Source organism: Mastigoproctus giganteus, chromosome 5 (genome assembly GCF_048544385.1).
Source record: "Mastigoproctus giganteus isolate SK-2022 chromosome 5, ASM4854438v1, whole genome shotgun sequence".
Lineage (NCBI taxonomy): Eukaryota > Metazoa > Arthropoda > Arachnida > Uropygi > Thelyphonidae > Mastigoproctus > Mastigoproctus giganteus.
Window position 1 is genome coordinate 222777208 of NC_143579.1, and position 15102 is coordinate 222792309.

At 38.7% G+C, this 15102-nt stretch overlaps 1 protein-coding gene across 1 annotated transcript; it reads right to left on the reverse strand.

The window, feature by feature from the left end:
- Nucleotides 1-396: 396 nt before the first annotated feature.
- On the reverse strand, nucleotides 397-14693 carry LOC150086146 (carbohydrate sulfotransferase 1-like). Its single transcript, XM_090373741.1, has 3 exons — nucleotides 14440-14693; nucleotides 3871-3989; nucleotides 397-1463 (listed from the first exon to the last, which is right to left on the reverse strand). Exons 2-3 carry the CDS (start codon nucleotides 3974-3976, stop codon nucleotides 484-486), a joined length of 1086 nt encoding a protein of 361 aa, XP_090229867.1. The 5' UTR covers nucleotides 3977-3989; nucleotides 14440-14693; the 3' UTR covers nucleotides 397-483.
- Nucleotides 14694-15102: the final 409 nt, after the last annotated feature.

Genomic DNA, 15102 nt, shown 5'->3' on the forward strand with positions numbered 1-15102 from the left:
CTTTCTATTGAGTCCAACATCGATGAACTGTAGACACCTCTCATTAAACAGAACAATGCTCCACCAACTCGTAGGTCAACTAGCTCTCGTCTCTCGAAGTCCGTGAGAAAGGAGAGGTAGTTTCAATTGGATATCCCGAGCAATTTGTCTTCTAGCATTATTCTTGTAATATAATAAACTTTAATCAAAAATTCCGAAACTTTTATAGTTTTTTAATTTAAAAAACAATTTCAACTCTAGAATTTGTTCACCAACAACGTTCTATCTCTTTTAATATTATATTAATCAATTTCCCTGAAAAATTAATTCTTTTTCAATAATCCCTCTTAACATTATCACCAACTTTGGTATTCTTGTGGATGTGTATCAATATTTATTTATTTGAATTCAGTGGAAAAGGGAATTAGACAGCTAATACAAACTATTTAACAATGGATGCTACAAAAACATATGGGCATATGTCATCAATACAAAAATTATCACTCATCGACAATGGTTTACTTCCTTCCATTCCTTCATGGACTTCGCCGATGAATTGAATCCACTGCGCAAATCAATGTAGCCCATCTTTGACATGACATTCCTGCAGCCATCTTGAACTTCCATCAACTGCGTTTTGTTCATCACTCGGATCCATTTTGTTGCAGTTTCTGTGGAGTTCCTGGATGTTGCATAAGCTGATTTATCTTTTATGGCCACTGTATTTTCATTAAGAAATTGAACTGCCTTCTGAGGGGTTGTTAAAAAGCCCAAAAACTGAAATATTTGTTCAGTAGTTTGGTATGGAAAGAGGGCCAGTTCTTCATATCGCAACTGCATGAAATCCTTTGGGTATTGGCGTCTAATTTCACACGAATATTCGATGTCATCGTTCACCATTTCGCAGAAATCTTTTGGCACCCAACACGTATTCACCACCTTACACCACGACGCAACATCCGCGTGGGTTCGCGAGTGCATAGTTCCCCTGGGGTCTCGAACTAAATGAATTATTTTCAGGTTCCGATAGGTTCTTTCTTTTAGAAGGTGCAATATTTCTCTTAGGGGTAGTCTTACAGTTTTAACAATGTGCATCTCAGCCAATAGACATTGTTCACTAAAAAACGTCATATTGTAACAGTGGACTCCCTTTTTTAATTGCTGGCAAGTTTGCCAATATTTATAATTACGTGGTATAGCTTTCACCCGATTATCGTGTTCTCCAAGCCACTTCTCATATGTTTTCCACCTAGTGCAGTTGCAATCTAAAATATCTCTCAGGAAAGCTTTTACAGTAAGCATCTCCGCATCATTAAACAATGTCAGGAAATCGCCGAATAGCTGAAGTGGTTCAAAGGTATAAAAGCTGGAGTTGGAACTCTGAAGAAGATTTCCGAGGAAGGAAGACCCACTTCTCTGATACGAAACGATCAGCACTTGTAACTTCTGAAGTCCCATCTTTTGCGAAATTTCTTCGACATCTGCTGTTAAAATAAATAATATTAGTTAGTTTTAACTTCATAAATTCAGAAATTTCTCAGTAAATTCAGAAATTTCTCAGGCTTAATCATAAGATCACAGTTTTTTGAGAAGGCTGCCCAATGAATGGATATTTGTGAACTCTCCTAAAATGTAAAGATACTATAGAGGTTACATGTAAAAAACATTTGCTTTGATTGGCCAGGTTGAGTTTCAAGTTGGTAGTCCAACGTATAGATGTTACTGTTATTGTGGATCAAAAGAAAGGATCCACAATTGGCAATAGAAAGCAGCCTAATTGGTCCAAAGTTGTATATTTCGGGTGGATTGACCTCCATCCTTAATTCGTTGAATTTTACATCTAGTGAACGTAGAGGAATAATTGGAAATGCTTCGAAACTTTACATATTTAGCAACCAGACAGTAACACAAGTGGAAGGATTTTTACGCTGCAGATTGGTGCTTCTCTCTTCCAGATTTTCGGTTGAATTTCATAATTAGTGTCTACTTTCTGCACAAGGTTGATCTGGCAATTTGGATCGAAAGAGTGTCTAACCAGGAGTTTTACTTTTGAGGTCCATTGTTCTACAGTTCTACGGAAGAATTTTTACTGTTCTACAGTTCTACAGAAGAATTTTTACTGTTCTACAGTTCAGTCTTGGCGTTGATGGCAACTCTCCAGTCAAATCTTTTGATTTGCTACAGAAATAAATGGCTCTTATATACGCGCATGACTACCAAATCCCAGATTTTTCAACACTCGCAGCATAGTTTGGTTGTAAATGGATATTTCTTTGCCTAAATTGAATTTTTCAGTCATTTTGCTGTGCACTGGACCTTCTATTGAGATGGACAATTCTCTTTAAGTTCCTGAGGACTCGTTCTCGGAGTACCGACTTTCTGCCGCATTTCTTCCTTTAAGAACTGTATTAATCTATCGGCTTCCATTCATTGTATACTTTTGAGATGGTTGCTTTGCACACACCAATCACATTCTTTGTTTTTGTCTATTGTAAACGTGTTCCCACAATAACACCTCTCTGAAGCCCTCGTGGGTGGCACCGTTGGTAGAACCGTCGTCATCCCCACACCAGGTGGAATGACACCTGCGTTCGAGTCCCATCGAGGACGAGAGGAATTTTTATGTGCCTTTTTCACAACATGGCTGATTTAGCCAGTCTCAGACGAGGGTATCGTGGTTTTTTCTCCCGGAAACTCGGTTTTTCATCTGGAGCTTATTCACTTTATATATAATTCGATACCCTTCCAAAGGGCAAGGAACAATGTTAATCCACCTGTTTCCTGTTAACACTCTCACCACATACAACCCGCTTTGGTTCGATCCTGAGAAGCCTTATTCATTTAAACATATACACTCGTTGAAATCGAAAATCGACCTGTAAATTTTGTAACTCGGACTGTTTAATGTACGTCCTCTATCCATGTGGACGTTTATTTGTGAAACCGTTAATGATCGAACTGATATAAATGAATAAATAATTATAAGAAGAGTATAAGTATTATAAGAAGATTTAATAAAATCGCAACAATATATCACGTGACATATTAAATTGTTTTTATTATTCCAATTAAATTGAAAACACTTCGATGGCAACATTAAATAACTTGGCTACGTTTCGGGCAACACGCTGTTTCCCGTCGTCAGACCTATAGAGATAGAGGACTGTAGGAGTGGCTCCTGGACTGAACTCTCAAGAAGTATTTCTCTACTATATGACATTAGATAGTATGATAAGAGTTTGAAAATTAATTAGATAGTATGAATCAGAGCTGTAATACTCAATATGTTAGATAGTATGAATCAGAGCTGTAATACTCAATATGTTAGATAGTATGAATCAGAGCTGTAATTTCTGGAGGGTATACGGAAGTGTTCCACGTACTATATTGAGGTAAACTCCTCTTATTAATTTACTACTATATGACATTGTATTCTGCTGCTTTAAAGCACAGCTACCACTTTTCTGACCATCCACAAAACGTATCGAAGTAGCCTGGAAGGAGCATAGCTTGTCGCTGATCGCTGATCTCTCCCAGTATTCACATCATCTGCTGTTTGTTTGTTATAATAAGGTTTTAGGAGAATCGGCAACTAAGTCCATATTTGCTGCTATATACTGTCTGTAAATTGTGTCTTCTGAGGTCCATTTTCTGTTTGCTCGACGAAAAACCAGAGTTACTGGGAAAAAAAACCATTCTACCCTTCCCTGAGACTGACTATTTCAAGCACGTTTGAAAAAGGCCCATAAAGATTCTTCACGTCATCAACGGGACTCGAACTCAGGTCTTTTCCACCCGGCGATTCCATCAACTGCGCTACCCACGAGGGGCCCATTCATATATCAACAACACAGCATCAACAATATAAGAAAAAGATTTGGAGAATAGTACCCTGTTTTTGTAGGATTACAAGGTAGATCGAGAATAGAAGGGAAACCATGGTGCCCACCATTAACGTCCTTTTCAAAAGGAGATGAGGATTTCTCAATGTAGACATCTGTTCTTGCTATCTAAAAACAACAAAATAAAAGGATTCACAAGTTAATTTTTTAAGATACACTAATCCCACATTTTATTTATTATTATAATATTATCAATTTAATCCTCATTTAAGGTCAGGGTGCAACTGTGCAATTGACTAAAAGGGCGTGAGGTTCAATAGTCTATGAATGCTCATCGTGAACGGTTTCATTATATCTTAAGATCCATTTGAATTTATTTAGTTTAATTTTAAGATGTATTTAAAATTTTTTATTAAAATGTATATTAAAAATGTAGATTAAGCCCTGATTTTGTAGCTGAAATAATTTATAGCTCTTGTCAATATGTACATGGTGTTAGAGGAATGATCCATCTACCTCGACATTTCTTCTATGAGACATCAATGTTCCACTGCAAGCTTCAACCTTCCAGTCTAATAATATTTGTAAAGACATCCCCAGAATAACTTTCAAGTGTCAAATATATTCATTATAACAGTATGGAGATATTTCATACTTGGACTAAAAATATTCAAGTTTCTGAACTGTCAAGAGCAGTGGTTTGCTTCACATATATACTACCATTCTTCATCGTTGCAGAGTTTTAGGCGCACCATGGAATTTAACTGTATTTTTAAAAAAAAAGAGATATGTATGTGTTTCCTAATGTCTCTGTGATGGAATACAGGATCTCTGTAAACGGGCCTGATATAGTACTAGTGTGTGTTTGTGTATGTGTCAGTGCGTGTACTGTACTTTGTGTTGTTTATGTCAAGCCCCTTTGCCACTAGGCAGCAGCTAACACCTGGATAGATTATTGGTGCCAGTTCTCCAAAGTTCATCTGCCAAAAGACCCATTCACGTGGATAGATGGTGCCCAACCTCAGCATATGTAACTGTACCACCTGTACCTGTACCAGGAATCTGTGCTGCAACGCACCAAATCCCGCATCCACCAATGGGTGTGCCATACCGATGGATTCCAGCAAGGCGGACATTCATAGAGTACGTGTGCCCAGGTCTCTTCTAAACCACAATCACACTGACTATCAACTTCTAATCCGAAGTAACACAACTTAGATTTAAGCGACCATGTACAGTTATAATATAAGACGTGACCATGGATGGATAGAACCATTTTCTGGCAGATGTACAAGTAATATACCTTACATCAGGAATAAACAAACTTCATTGTAACTTTTCTCGTCTCGCTAGGAATCCATCTTTCTTGCCATAAGTTAAAAGCTGCAGTATTCTCTTTTTTTTTCTTTCTTAATATCGCTGTTACTTTAGACACTGATCCCCATAATGGTTGCTGAAATTTGCTTTCTCAGAGCCTATGATAACCCTCTGTACACTATATAAAGATCCAATAAAAAGTTTCCCATCAAGGTATTTTCTGTAAACACCACTCTGATCTTGCATTATTATTATTATTATCAGTTTATTTCTCTTAGGAGAACACCCGGTTACAGCCACTGGCTAGAGGGTGATCATACATATACAACTATGTTACAAAATATACATCTATGTTACAATTATAAAATACATGAAATACATAATATCTGATTTATAAGTACACTTTATCTGGAATATAGAATATTTGAGTTATTAATTACTCGCAAAGGCTTTTACTACTGTAAACTGGTAAGAACATAATACCTTGACAATTGAAGCATACCTTCTGCTTAAACACACACACAAATGGGAGTTTCACCATATTTACATAAACACAAATATTTACAGCCAAACAACGTACAGCATATGAAACAACAGGAATGAACGCGATACAGCAAAATAAAAATTTGAAAGTTCAATTTTCCAGCAGTCGTCTTCTTCTGTGGGGATTAGAGTTGCGTAGGTAGGACAATCCTGACACCTATTTCTTGATGAGGTCGGGTTTCCTAAAGCCCATTGGCTCGTGCCTGGCCGAACAAGGTGCTGAAACTGTATCCTTACATCTGTATTTGCAAGTAAGAGTTTCTGAGAACTTCCTTTCTGTAGGATTTGCAATTACAGAGCTTTTCAGGATTGATGTTGAGGTTGTTGAATCGCTGGATGGTGTTTGCTGGAAAGAATCTTCCGAGGCTATCCAACTGCGTAAATGCCGCTTTCAGTTGTGGTTCCTTATCTGCAACTCGTCTTGGTTTTTCGCCGGGTATTATTATCCACTCTCGGGCTTTCGGTGCATCCAGTCGTCCCGTTAAAAGCTGAGCGAGGGTCATTATGTTTCTTCACGTGATTATTTGTCTCCAGGGTGTGACCTCTAAATTGGAGTATAGTATAGCTCTTGAGATGGTAAAAGGCATAGCTGAAATTCTGTTCAGCCATCTCAAGAGCCAGTATTCGAGTCCTAGAAAGGCTTTGATACTGCATTCGGGAGCTGAAGACCAGATTGTAATTCTCACTACCGCAAATGGGAAACTTTCTATTTTCTCCGTAATACTAGCAATATGGGGTATAAGCCCAAAAGAGATATATCATCAAAGTGTCACCAAAGATAAGCATTGGAGCAGAAGAATCCTTTTTGCGAGATATAAGACAAGGTTGCGCCGTATATAATATGGCCGAAAATTTCGTGTGTTATTTGGTCAATTTTCTGTTTGTTCGATGAAATCCCAAGTTTTCAAGAGAAAAAAACCATGCCACTCTTGCTTGAAACCGACTGACTTAGCCACGTTGTAAGAAAGGACCATAAAAATTCCTCGCGTTTTTCACAGGATTCGAACTGAAGTCTTTTCTAATAGGTATGAGGAGGACGGCGATTGTACCAACTATCTTCCTCTAGGGCCAGTGGTTTGCAAAGTGTGTTCTTTGAAACTCTTGATATTTTGCTTTGAAACTCTTGATATTTCATTTGATCGGAAATCTGACTCCTGTAGGCTTCAGGATTGAGTAACCTTTTTTAATCAATGTTATGATGATTTATGAGGTGAAGGGATGAATTGGAGAAGATTCTGTCCATTTGTTTGAGTCTGGAGAGGTTGGATTTGAATTGTTGTTGGTTTCTTGAATTTTCTCTGTTGGGAGCAGCTGTTCTATTGGCTAAGTTTGGCGAATCGCACGCAGAAGTGATTAACTTTGCAAGAAGCATGACTCGAGACTCGTTGATCATCTGTTGCAGAGGCTTTGTTTTCAGGTTTACATAAAGCTGTTGCCTGGATATTGTATGGGGAAAAGGAAGCTTAATATTGAGTTATCTAAGAACCCAATATTCCAGGGTAAGGAATTTATTGATGGTTACTTGAGAAGCACCAGACCAGATTTCGAAAGCATAGTGTAGAATGGGAAAGATGCGTATTTGAACACGCTTAATGAGTTTTTTTTTCTTTTGTCTTGAATCGCAGCTGTTTCTTGTTTGATTAGCCATTTTGCTTTTTGAATTTTTTGAGCAACATTTAAATAGTGGTCATTAAAGGAGAGATTTTTTTTATCAAAAACAGTTCCAAGGTCTTTGTGAGTTTAGACATTTGGGATTAGGACATCTGCAATTTTTTATTTCTATGTTGTTGGGTTGTTTCTGAAGTGAATAAGTAATTTGGACAGATTTGCTTGCATTTATAATCAAATTGAGATCTTTCAGATGATTTCCCAAATCTGTAAATTCGCATCATGGCTAACTTTGCAAATATCATCACTGGCTTTGGAAATAATAAATAACTTTAAATCATCGGCATATGCCAGTAGATTTGGATTTTCTTGTAGAAGTGGTTGAAGAGATGCTGAAAATATGGTACTGGAAAGAACACCTCTTTGAGGAATGCCTGTTGAGGTTGTGACGAGAATATTGTCGGTACTAGTGGGGAAGAGAAGAAATTTGCGATTTAGGCTGTATTGAAAATAGGAAATAATCATTTTGTCAACGAGAAAATGATTTTTTTAATATTTCAAAAGCTTTCTTGAGAACTATGTTGTTGAAAGCACCTTTGATGTCTAAATAAAAAAGCATCGCATTCTGCCTTATCTTGAAACGCAGTTTGAATACACATAAAGGTGTCAGATAAGCTGCTTGTTGTGAAGTGCCCTTTAGGACCAAAGGGGCACTTCGCAACAAGCATGTTGGCTGGTGCATTAGCGAAGATATGGGAGCATGATTTTTTCAATAATTTTAGTAATTTCATTGTCTTTGAAGGTTTAACGTATAATGTTTAATGTATATTATAGTATATAATGTATTTATATGCAGAGCAAATATCTTTTAAGGGCACAAAAGGTGATGTTGTTGTACACGTTGGCACTAATGACATTAAGAGTAGGACATCTGCAGACTTAGTTAACAAGTACAGGGGAATGTTGAAAAGAGACGCGAGTTAGGGTTGAATTTGAAAGTGTCTGCAGTTCTGCCCAGAAATGATAGGAGGGAGTATATGTTGAGAGCCTTTTCACTCAATTCTGCCCTGGAGAGATTGTGCAAGGCTCAAGGGGTAGAATTTTTCTTAGCGTGGTCTGCGCTTGTTGAAAGAAAAAAAGACTTTTTACAGGGGTGGGATACACTTGAATAGAAGGGGTGCAAGAATATTTGCTGATGCTATTGAGGCAGTGTTAGGTGGGTCGGAAAACTGCTAGCTTGGGGCGTGGTTTACACAGACTATTAGCTTAACTATAGCTGCAGGCAGAGGTGAGTGATTTTTGTACTGCTACTATAGGAACGTGCAGCAGCCTGCAAAACCACGTGTCTGGGATTTCAGGTCCGGCTATAGGTCATCATGGAACAAGTAAATATCTGGGCTGCGTTAGGCTAAATAAGAATAAAAACATGATGTCCATGTATACTTGCATGTACAGTAAGGCTAGGAGCATTATAAATAAATTTGATGAATTTGAATTGCTGATTAAGTCCTTTTCGCTGTTATGGTGATATGGCGGGAACCTCGAGACCATATAAACCATTTTTACTTTTGCATGGCCAAGCATAGAGTATTCCAACATACTTTGTGCTCTAAGGCCAGTTGATCACAATGATACAATGCCAGTGCCAAAGCCACCAGAAACTTATAGACTTGACTCTGATTCAGGATTGGAAAAGGAGTCTCCAGAAAGTGTAGAACCCAGAAGGAGTACAGATCTAGAATTTCAACTCTTGATACTGCAAAGAACATCTAATCACTCAAGCAGAATTTAACGATTTGGTCAGAGATTTGGACCTCTTCAAAACCAAGGCTCAACTACCAGGATAACTAATGGAATCTTCAAAGATCAGCAGTGGAATCTTCTTGAAAAGGGTGTAAAGGTGTCTTTTTATAGGAAGAGGCAATCTAACATAACGAGTTATTACTTCATGAATGGTGCTTTAGTTTATTGTCTCGAGCACGTCCCCGAGCAGTGGAGGATGTTCGTTGGTTCATCCAAGGTCGGTTTGAAAGCACTTTTACTCCATAATGGAAATAAGCATACATCTACACCCTGGTCCATGCAGTTCAAACGAACGAAGCAAGGTAGGATTAGATAATTCCAACTTATTATACTTAATACCCTTTCCCATAACAACTTCAGATTCAATTATCAAAGCTCAAACAGGGAAAAAGGATCGTTGGTGATAACAGAAAAAAAGGTCTCATGACTGCCGAGGTCTTTCCCGAATGGTCCAAGAAGACATTTGGACAACCTCCCGCGCCCAACAAATTAGCAACCGAAGAAAATAGGAAGAGAATAACTGACCTTCACCGAATTGCAGTAAAAGAAGAATCCCTCTCAAACTTACTCAGAAAGACACCTGTAACAATCATCACAATTACCAAAGAAAACCTCATGAAAGCCATAAATGAACTTCCTAATAAAGTAACTTGGTCCTGATAACTTCCCTGTTTCCATGGCAAAAATCAGCAGCTCTTACATTATTGAGGTGTTGCATCACACTTTCAATCAAATCATTCAAAAAGGTACTCCCCACTGTATACGGAACAGCTACATGGTCAGGCCCATTCCCAAAATAAAGAAACCAAAAAAATGCAAGGACTATAGACCCATAGCCATAAGTTGCACCATCTTGAAAATTTTTGAGAAGACCCTTCTCTCAGCTCTCACCCAACACTGCTTCGGGCATCGTCCTCTGCACCTACACCCCGTCTTATCTGGACGATCAACCGTCACAAATCTCCTTGAGACCCTTTTTCGGATGCAGAAAGCTCTCAACAATAAGGAACAGCTGGATATTATCTTCCTAGACATATCCGCAGCTTTTGACAATATCTCGATATTGTCAAATTTTATTTGACTCTGGAACAAATTTTATCTTTCTACTTCAAAATATAAGGCAGTCTCCTGAAGATTTTATGTAACATTCTGAAGAAAAGATGCCTCGTAATCTGCAATGACGATTTTATTGCCCATCACCCCATTTCGCAAGGAGTGCCACAGGGAGGTGTTCTCTTCTCACTTTTATTTGCTGCAGTTCTGGAACCATTTTTTATTACATATGCTGATGACCTGAAATTCTTCGTAAAATCAAAAGATCTACAACAAATTAAGCAAACAAATCGACAAGCCAATAACACAATAAAAGAACTGCAGCATTACCTCGATTGTACTGGACTGCATTTAAACCCAAGCAAATCTGCCCAGATGACATTTACAAAGAAATAGAGCAGGAACAATATTTCTATGCTGGTAAGTGGTTGCGAAGTTCTAATGGTTAAATCGGACGTTTTTCACTCACCTGATTAGAGGGACTGCATGCTGAAGTCCCAACACTTGCACTAGTATTTGCACCCAAATTCATTTCAACACCTGCAGTTGCAGCTATACTAGCTTCAACACCTTTACCCTTATTAAATTTACGGTCTGTACCTTTTTATTGGACTCACCATGTAACCTTGGCACCCTGAAGGGTAATGGGAGAAAGGAACCAATTTCATCCTCCTTCGCCCCTATGATTTTTTCTTTTAGATTCCATTTATAACCATGAATTCCATTTTAGATTCCATTTATAACCTGCTCAGCACAGGAATTAGCATCAGCATTAGCATTAGTAGAGGCATTTGATGCAAGAAAGCACGCTTATGCAGCATCAGCCAAAAAAAAAAAAAAAAAAAAACCCACTTCCACTTCACCCCTCTGTTCGTTCAAAATACCTGTCCAGCTGAGCCTTAAACTTATTTAGGCTATCAACCTCCACTACAAGGGATGGAAGTCTGTTCCACCAACCAACCACCCGCTGGCTAAAGGCAAATTTCCGCACATCTATCCTACATCTGTCTTTCCTCAATTTGAATTTATGCCCTCTCAGGTGATTATTCTGAGCGAGAGGAAGAATCCCATCGGCATTGAGCATGCTCAAACCATTCAAGGCTTTGTACACCTCTGTCAGATCACCTCGCTGGTGCCTAGTCTCCAGACACTGTAATTTGCAAAACTTAAGTCTTTCTTCGTAAGAGCACTCCTTCGTTCCGTTCACTAACCTTGTTGCCCTTCTCTGTACTCGTTCCAGCAGTTCTACATCCTCCTTGAAATGAGACCTCCAGACTTGTATACAGTACTCAAGGTGCGGCCTGACCATTGCCTTATACAAGGGAATAATCACCACCCTATCCCTGCTAGAAAAATTCCTGTATATCATTGATAAGACACCATGAGCTACTCTTGCAGCCGTCTGCACTGCTCAGAGAACTTCATATTCGCCTGCACAATTATCCCCAGGTCCTTTTCATTCTCTACCACTGTCAGTGTAGTACCACAGAGTTGATACGTTGCTCTGGGGTTGCTGTTTCCCATATGTAGTACTTTACATTTGTCAATGTTAAACTTTATTTGCCACCGCTCAGCCCATCTGCTCAACCTTTCCAGATCCTGTTGCAGCAGCATAGTGTCAGTAGTGTCCTTGACAACCCTGCCGTATAGTCTGCAAACTTGGACATTAAGCTTGATATACCATCATGAATATTATTTATAAACACAGAAAACAACAATGTACCCAACACTGATCCCTGAGGGACTCCACTAATAACATTAGTCCACGGTGAGCAGTGTCCATTGATTACCACTCTCTGTCTTCAGCCACTCAACCATCCCTTTATCCATAGCAACAATTTGCCACCAATGCCACACTGCTCCAATTTGTGCAGTAGTCTTCCATGTGCAACAGTATCAAAAGCCTTTCTAAGATCCAAATATATAATATCAAAGTTATTCCCTGCATCCAATTTTTTTGTAACTACATCATAGTATCTAATCAAATTGGTCAGGCAAAACCTTCCCTTAACAAAACCATGCTGTGTCTGAGCTATAACTGAATTCTTGTCAAGATGATCCTGCAATGCTTCTTTAACAAGTGCCTGCATTAATTTTCCTGGAACAGAAGTTAAATTCACAGGTCTATAATTACTTGCGTCTGCCTTTGATCCTCCTTTGCGAATTGGGGTCACATTTGCACATCTCCAGTCTGTGGGTACCTCCCCTGAGTCTACGGAAGCTCTCATAATTATGGCTAACGGATTGCTTACTTCCTTTGCTGCCTCCTTTAATATAACTGGATAGATCCCATCCACCCCGGGTGCCTTTCTTGTATTTATCTTCAACAACTTCTACTTCACTTTACTCTCAATTATTACAAGATCATCTAGCTCACTGCCAGTGTTTACTTTATCTATGGCATTCCCCTTCCTGAATAACTCCTCATGTGTAAATGTAGATGCAAAATATTGATTTAGTTTATTAGCTACCTGTGCAGGATCATGAACAGTTGAACCATCGATATCAAGTGGACCAATCTGATTCATCCCCTTCCTTCTAGAGTTTACATAAGTAAAGAACTCCTTGCTGTTTTTCTTTGCATCCCTTGCCAAGGATTTCTCGTAATCTGCCTTCGCCTGCCTAACCTCCTTTGTAACTTGGTTGCATATCAACTTGTATCTATCATAGGCTTCTGTGTCATGTGTTAATTTGTAAGTATCCCATGCATTTTTCTTCTCTGCCATATGCCTCATTAGTTCATCTGACATCCATTTTGGACTAAACCTTGAACAATATTTCTTAGTTGGTATGTAAAGCCTAGTAGCTTCCAAGATAAGTTCTTTGAATGCTTCCCATTTTGAATTTGCTGTTGGTAACATCATCAGATGGTCCCACTGTATACAATTTAAATACTGTCTCATACCATCGTAGTCTCCTTTACGAAAGCAATAACCCTTCCCTTTACCCCTGATGGTAGTTACCTCTTTGAGTAAATCCCACTTCAACACACTGTGATTACTGCCACCTAGTGGTTCATTTATCTGCAGATTCTTAATGCATGAAGAATCACTACTGATAATCAGATCAAGAGTATTGCTCCCTCTAGTTGCCTCCCGAACATGCTGATGTAGGAAACAATCATCCAATAAATCCACAAAAGCCCTGCTAGTGTGTGAGTAACCAGCCCCCAAATTCCAGTCAATATCTGGGAAATTAAAATCTCCCATTATAAGACACTCTGATTTACTGGCCCACTCTATTTCCCCGTACAGTTTCTTATTATACTCATCAGAGTCATTAGGCCTATAGCACACTCCTACTCTCAATTTTGATCTCCCAATGTTTATGTCACACCAAACTGACTCGACACTGCACTGTCCACCGATGTCGACTGGCTTCACTTCCTTGGATTTTATGTGTTTCTTAACTAATAGCATAACCACCCCTCCCTTCCTATCCTGTCTATCCTTTCTGTACACATTGTACTCCCCAAATTCCAGTTCTGCATCCCTTATATCTGTGTGACACCACGTCTCTGATATCCCCACAATATCTGCCTTCGATGTTTTGAGCAATACCTCAAATTCATCAAATTTATTTACTAAACTCCTAGCATTGGTGTACACGCAAATATACCTGCACCTGTTTCTATTCTTAGCTACCCTAACGCAACCCATGTGTTTACTTGTACCGCAATGACTCCCAGCAGTCTCTGAAATATCCTGCATCTTATTTTCCAGGCTGCTGCTCATTCTAATAGAAGCAGTGCAAGAATCACTTTCACCTCGACCAGTGGCAACTGTTAACCTATTAGTCCTTGTATTCCCCTCAAGCTATCAGTTTTCCGACCCACCTAACACTGCCTCGATAGTATCAGCAAATATTCTTGGACCCTTTCTATTTAAGTGTATCCCATCCTTGTAGAAGCAGTCTCTCCTGTTAACAAGTACAGTCCAGGCTGAAAAAAATACTACCCCTTGAACCTTGCACAATCTTTCCAGGACCGAATTGATCAACAAAGCTCTCATCATATACTCCCTCCTATCGTGTCTGGGCAGAATTGCAGACACTTTCAAATTCAACCGTACTTCACGGCTTTTTTTCAACAGTGACCTGTACTTGTTAATTGTGCCGGTCTCCTACTCTTAATATTATTAGTGCCAACGTTTACAACTATATCACCTTATCTTAGTAATAATCTTCTTCGTTAATTCAGAACAAATCCGTTCAAACGAAGTTCTGAACTAACGCTTTTTATTTTAATTTCGCTGCACAAATTTCCATCTGCACTGAAGAAAAAACAATCACTTACCTTTTGCAGCGTAGAATTAAATAATCACCTTAATCGATAGTTCACGATCGTGTCAACCCAAAATCGTTGCCACAACACTAATTTGGTTTTTTTATCCTGTAAACCCGGGTTTTTCATCCAGCAAAAAGACAATCGACCTCAGAACAGACGCAATTTACAGACAATAAGCAAGATGGCCTTAGTTGTCGATGCTCCTAAAACGCAACAACAAGTACAAGCCCTCGTATTTTCACTGTCATAACACGCATTAGTTTTCCAATGAGGGTAATTTAAGAAAAATTGTTACAGTAGCAGTTATTTCGTACAAAATATTTTACAGTACAGAATTATTAGTTCTCTAATACGATAATCCCTTAATAAGATGATTTAAAACCCAATCCAATGACGAAGTATCACTGGTGACATTCGATTAAAACTGACTATAGATTACGTTGTCTCTGCTTTCTGATGATTTCCAAATGCATACGTGCGAAACTGTTTTAATTATTCATACAGTTGTACCTCCACATCCGCCCATATGTGGGTGATAACACAGCTGGCTGTGAAGCGGTATGTGTAAACTGTACACAATGCGCCATAAGATAAATTTGAATAATCAAATGTTCCAAAATATATTTAATTCCAGCCTTTTCCTTCATTGTATCTTTAAAAAGACAGCAGAAA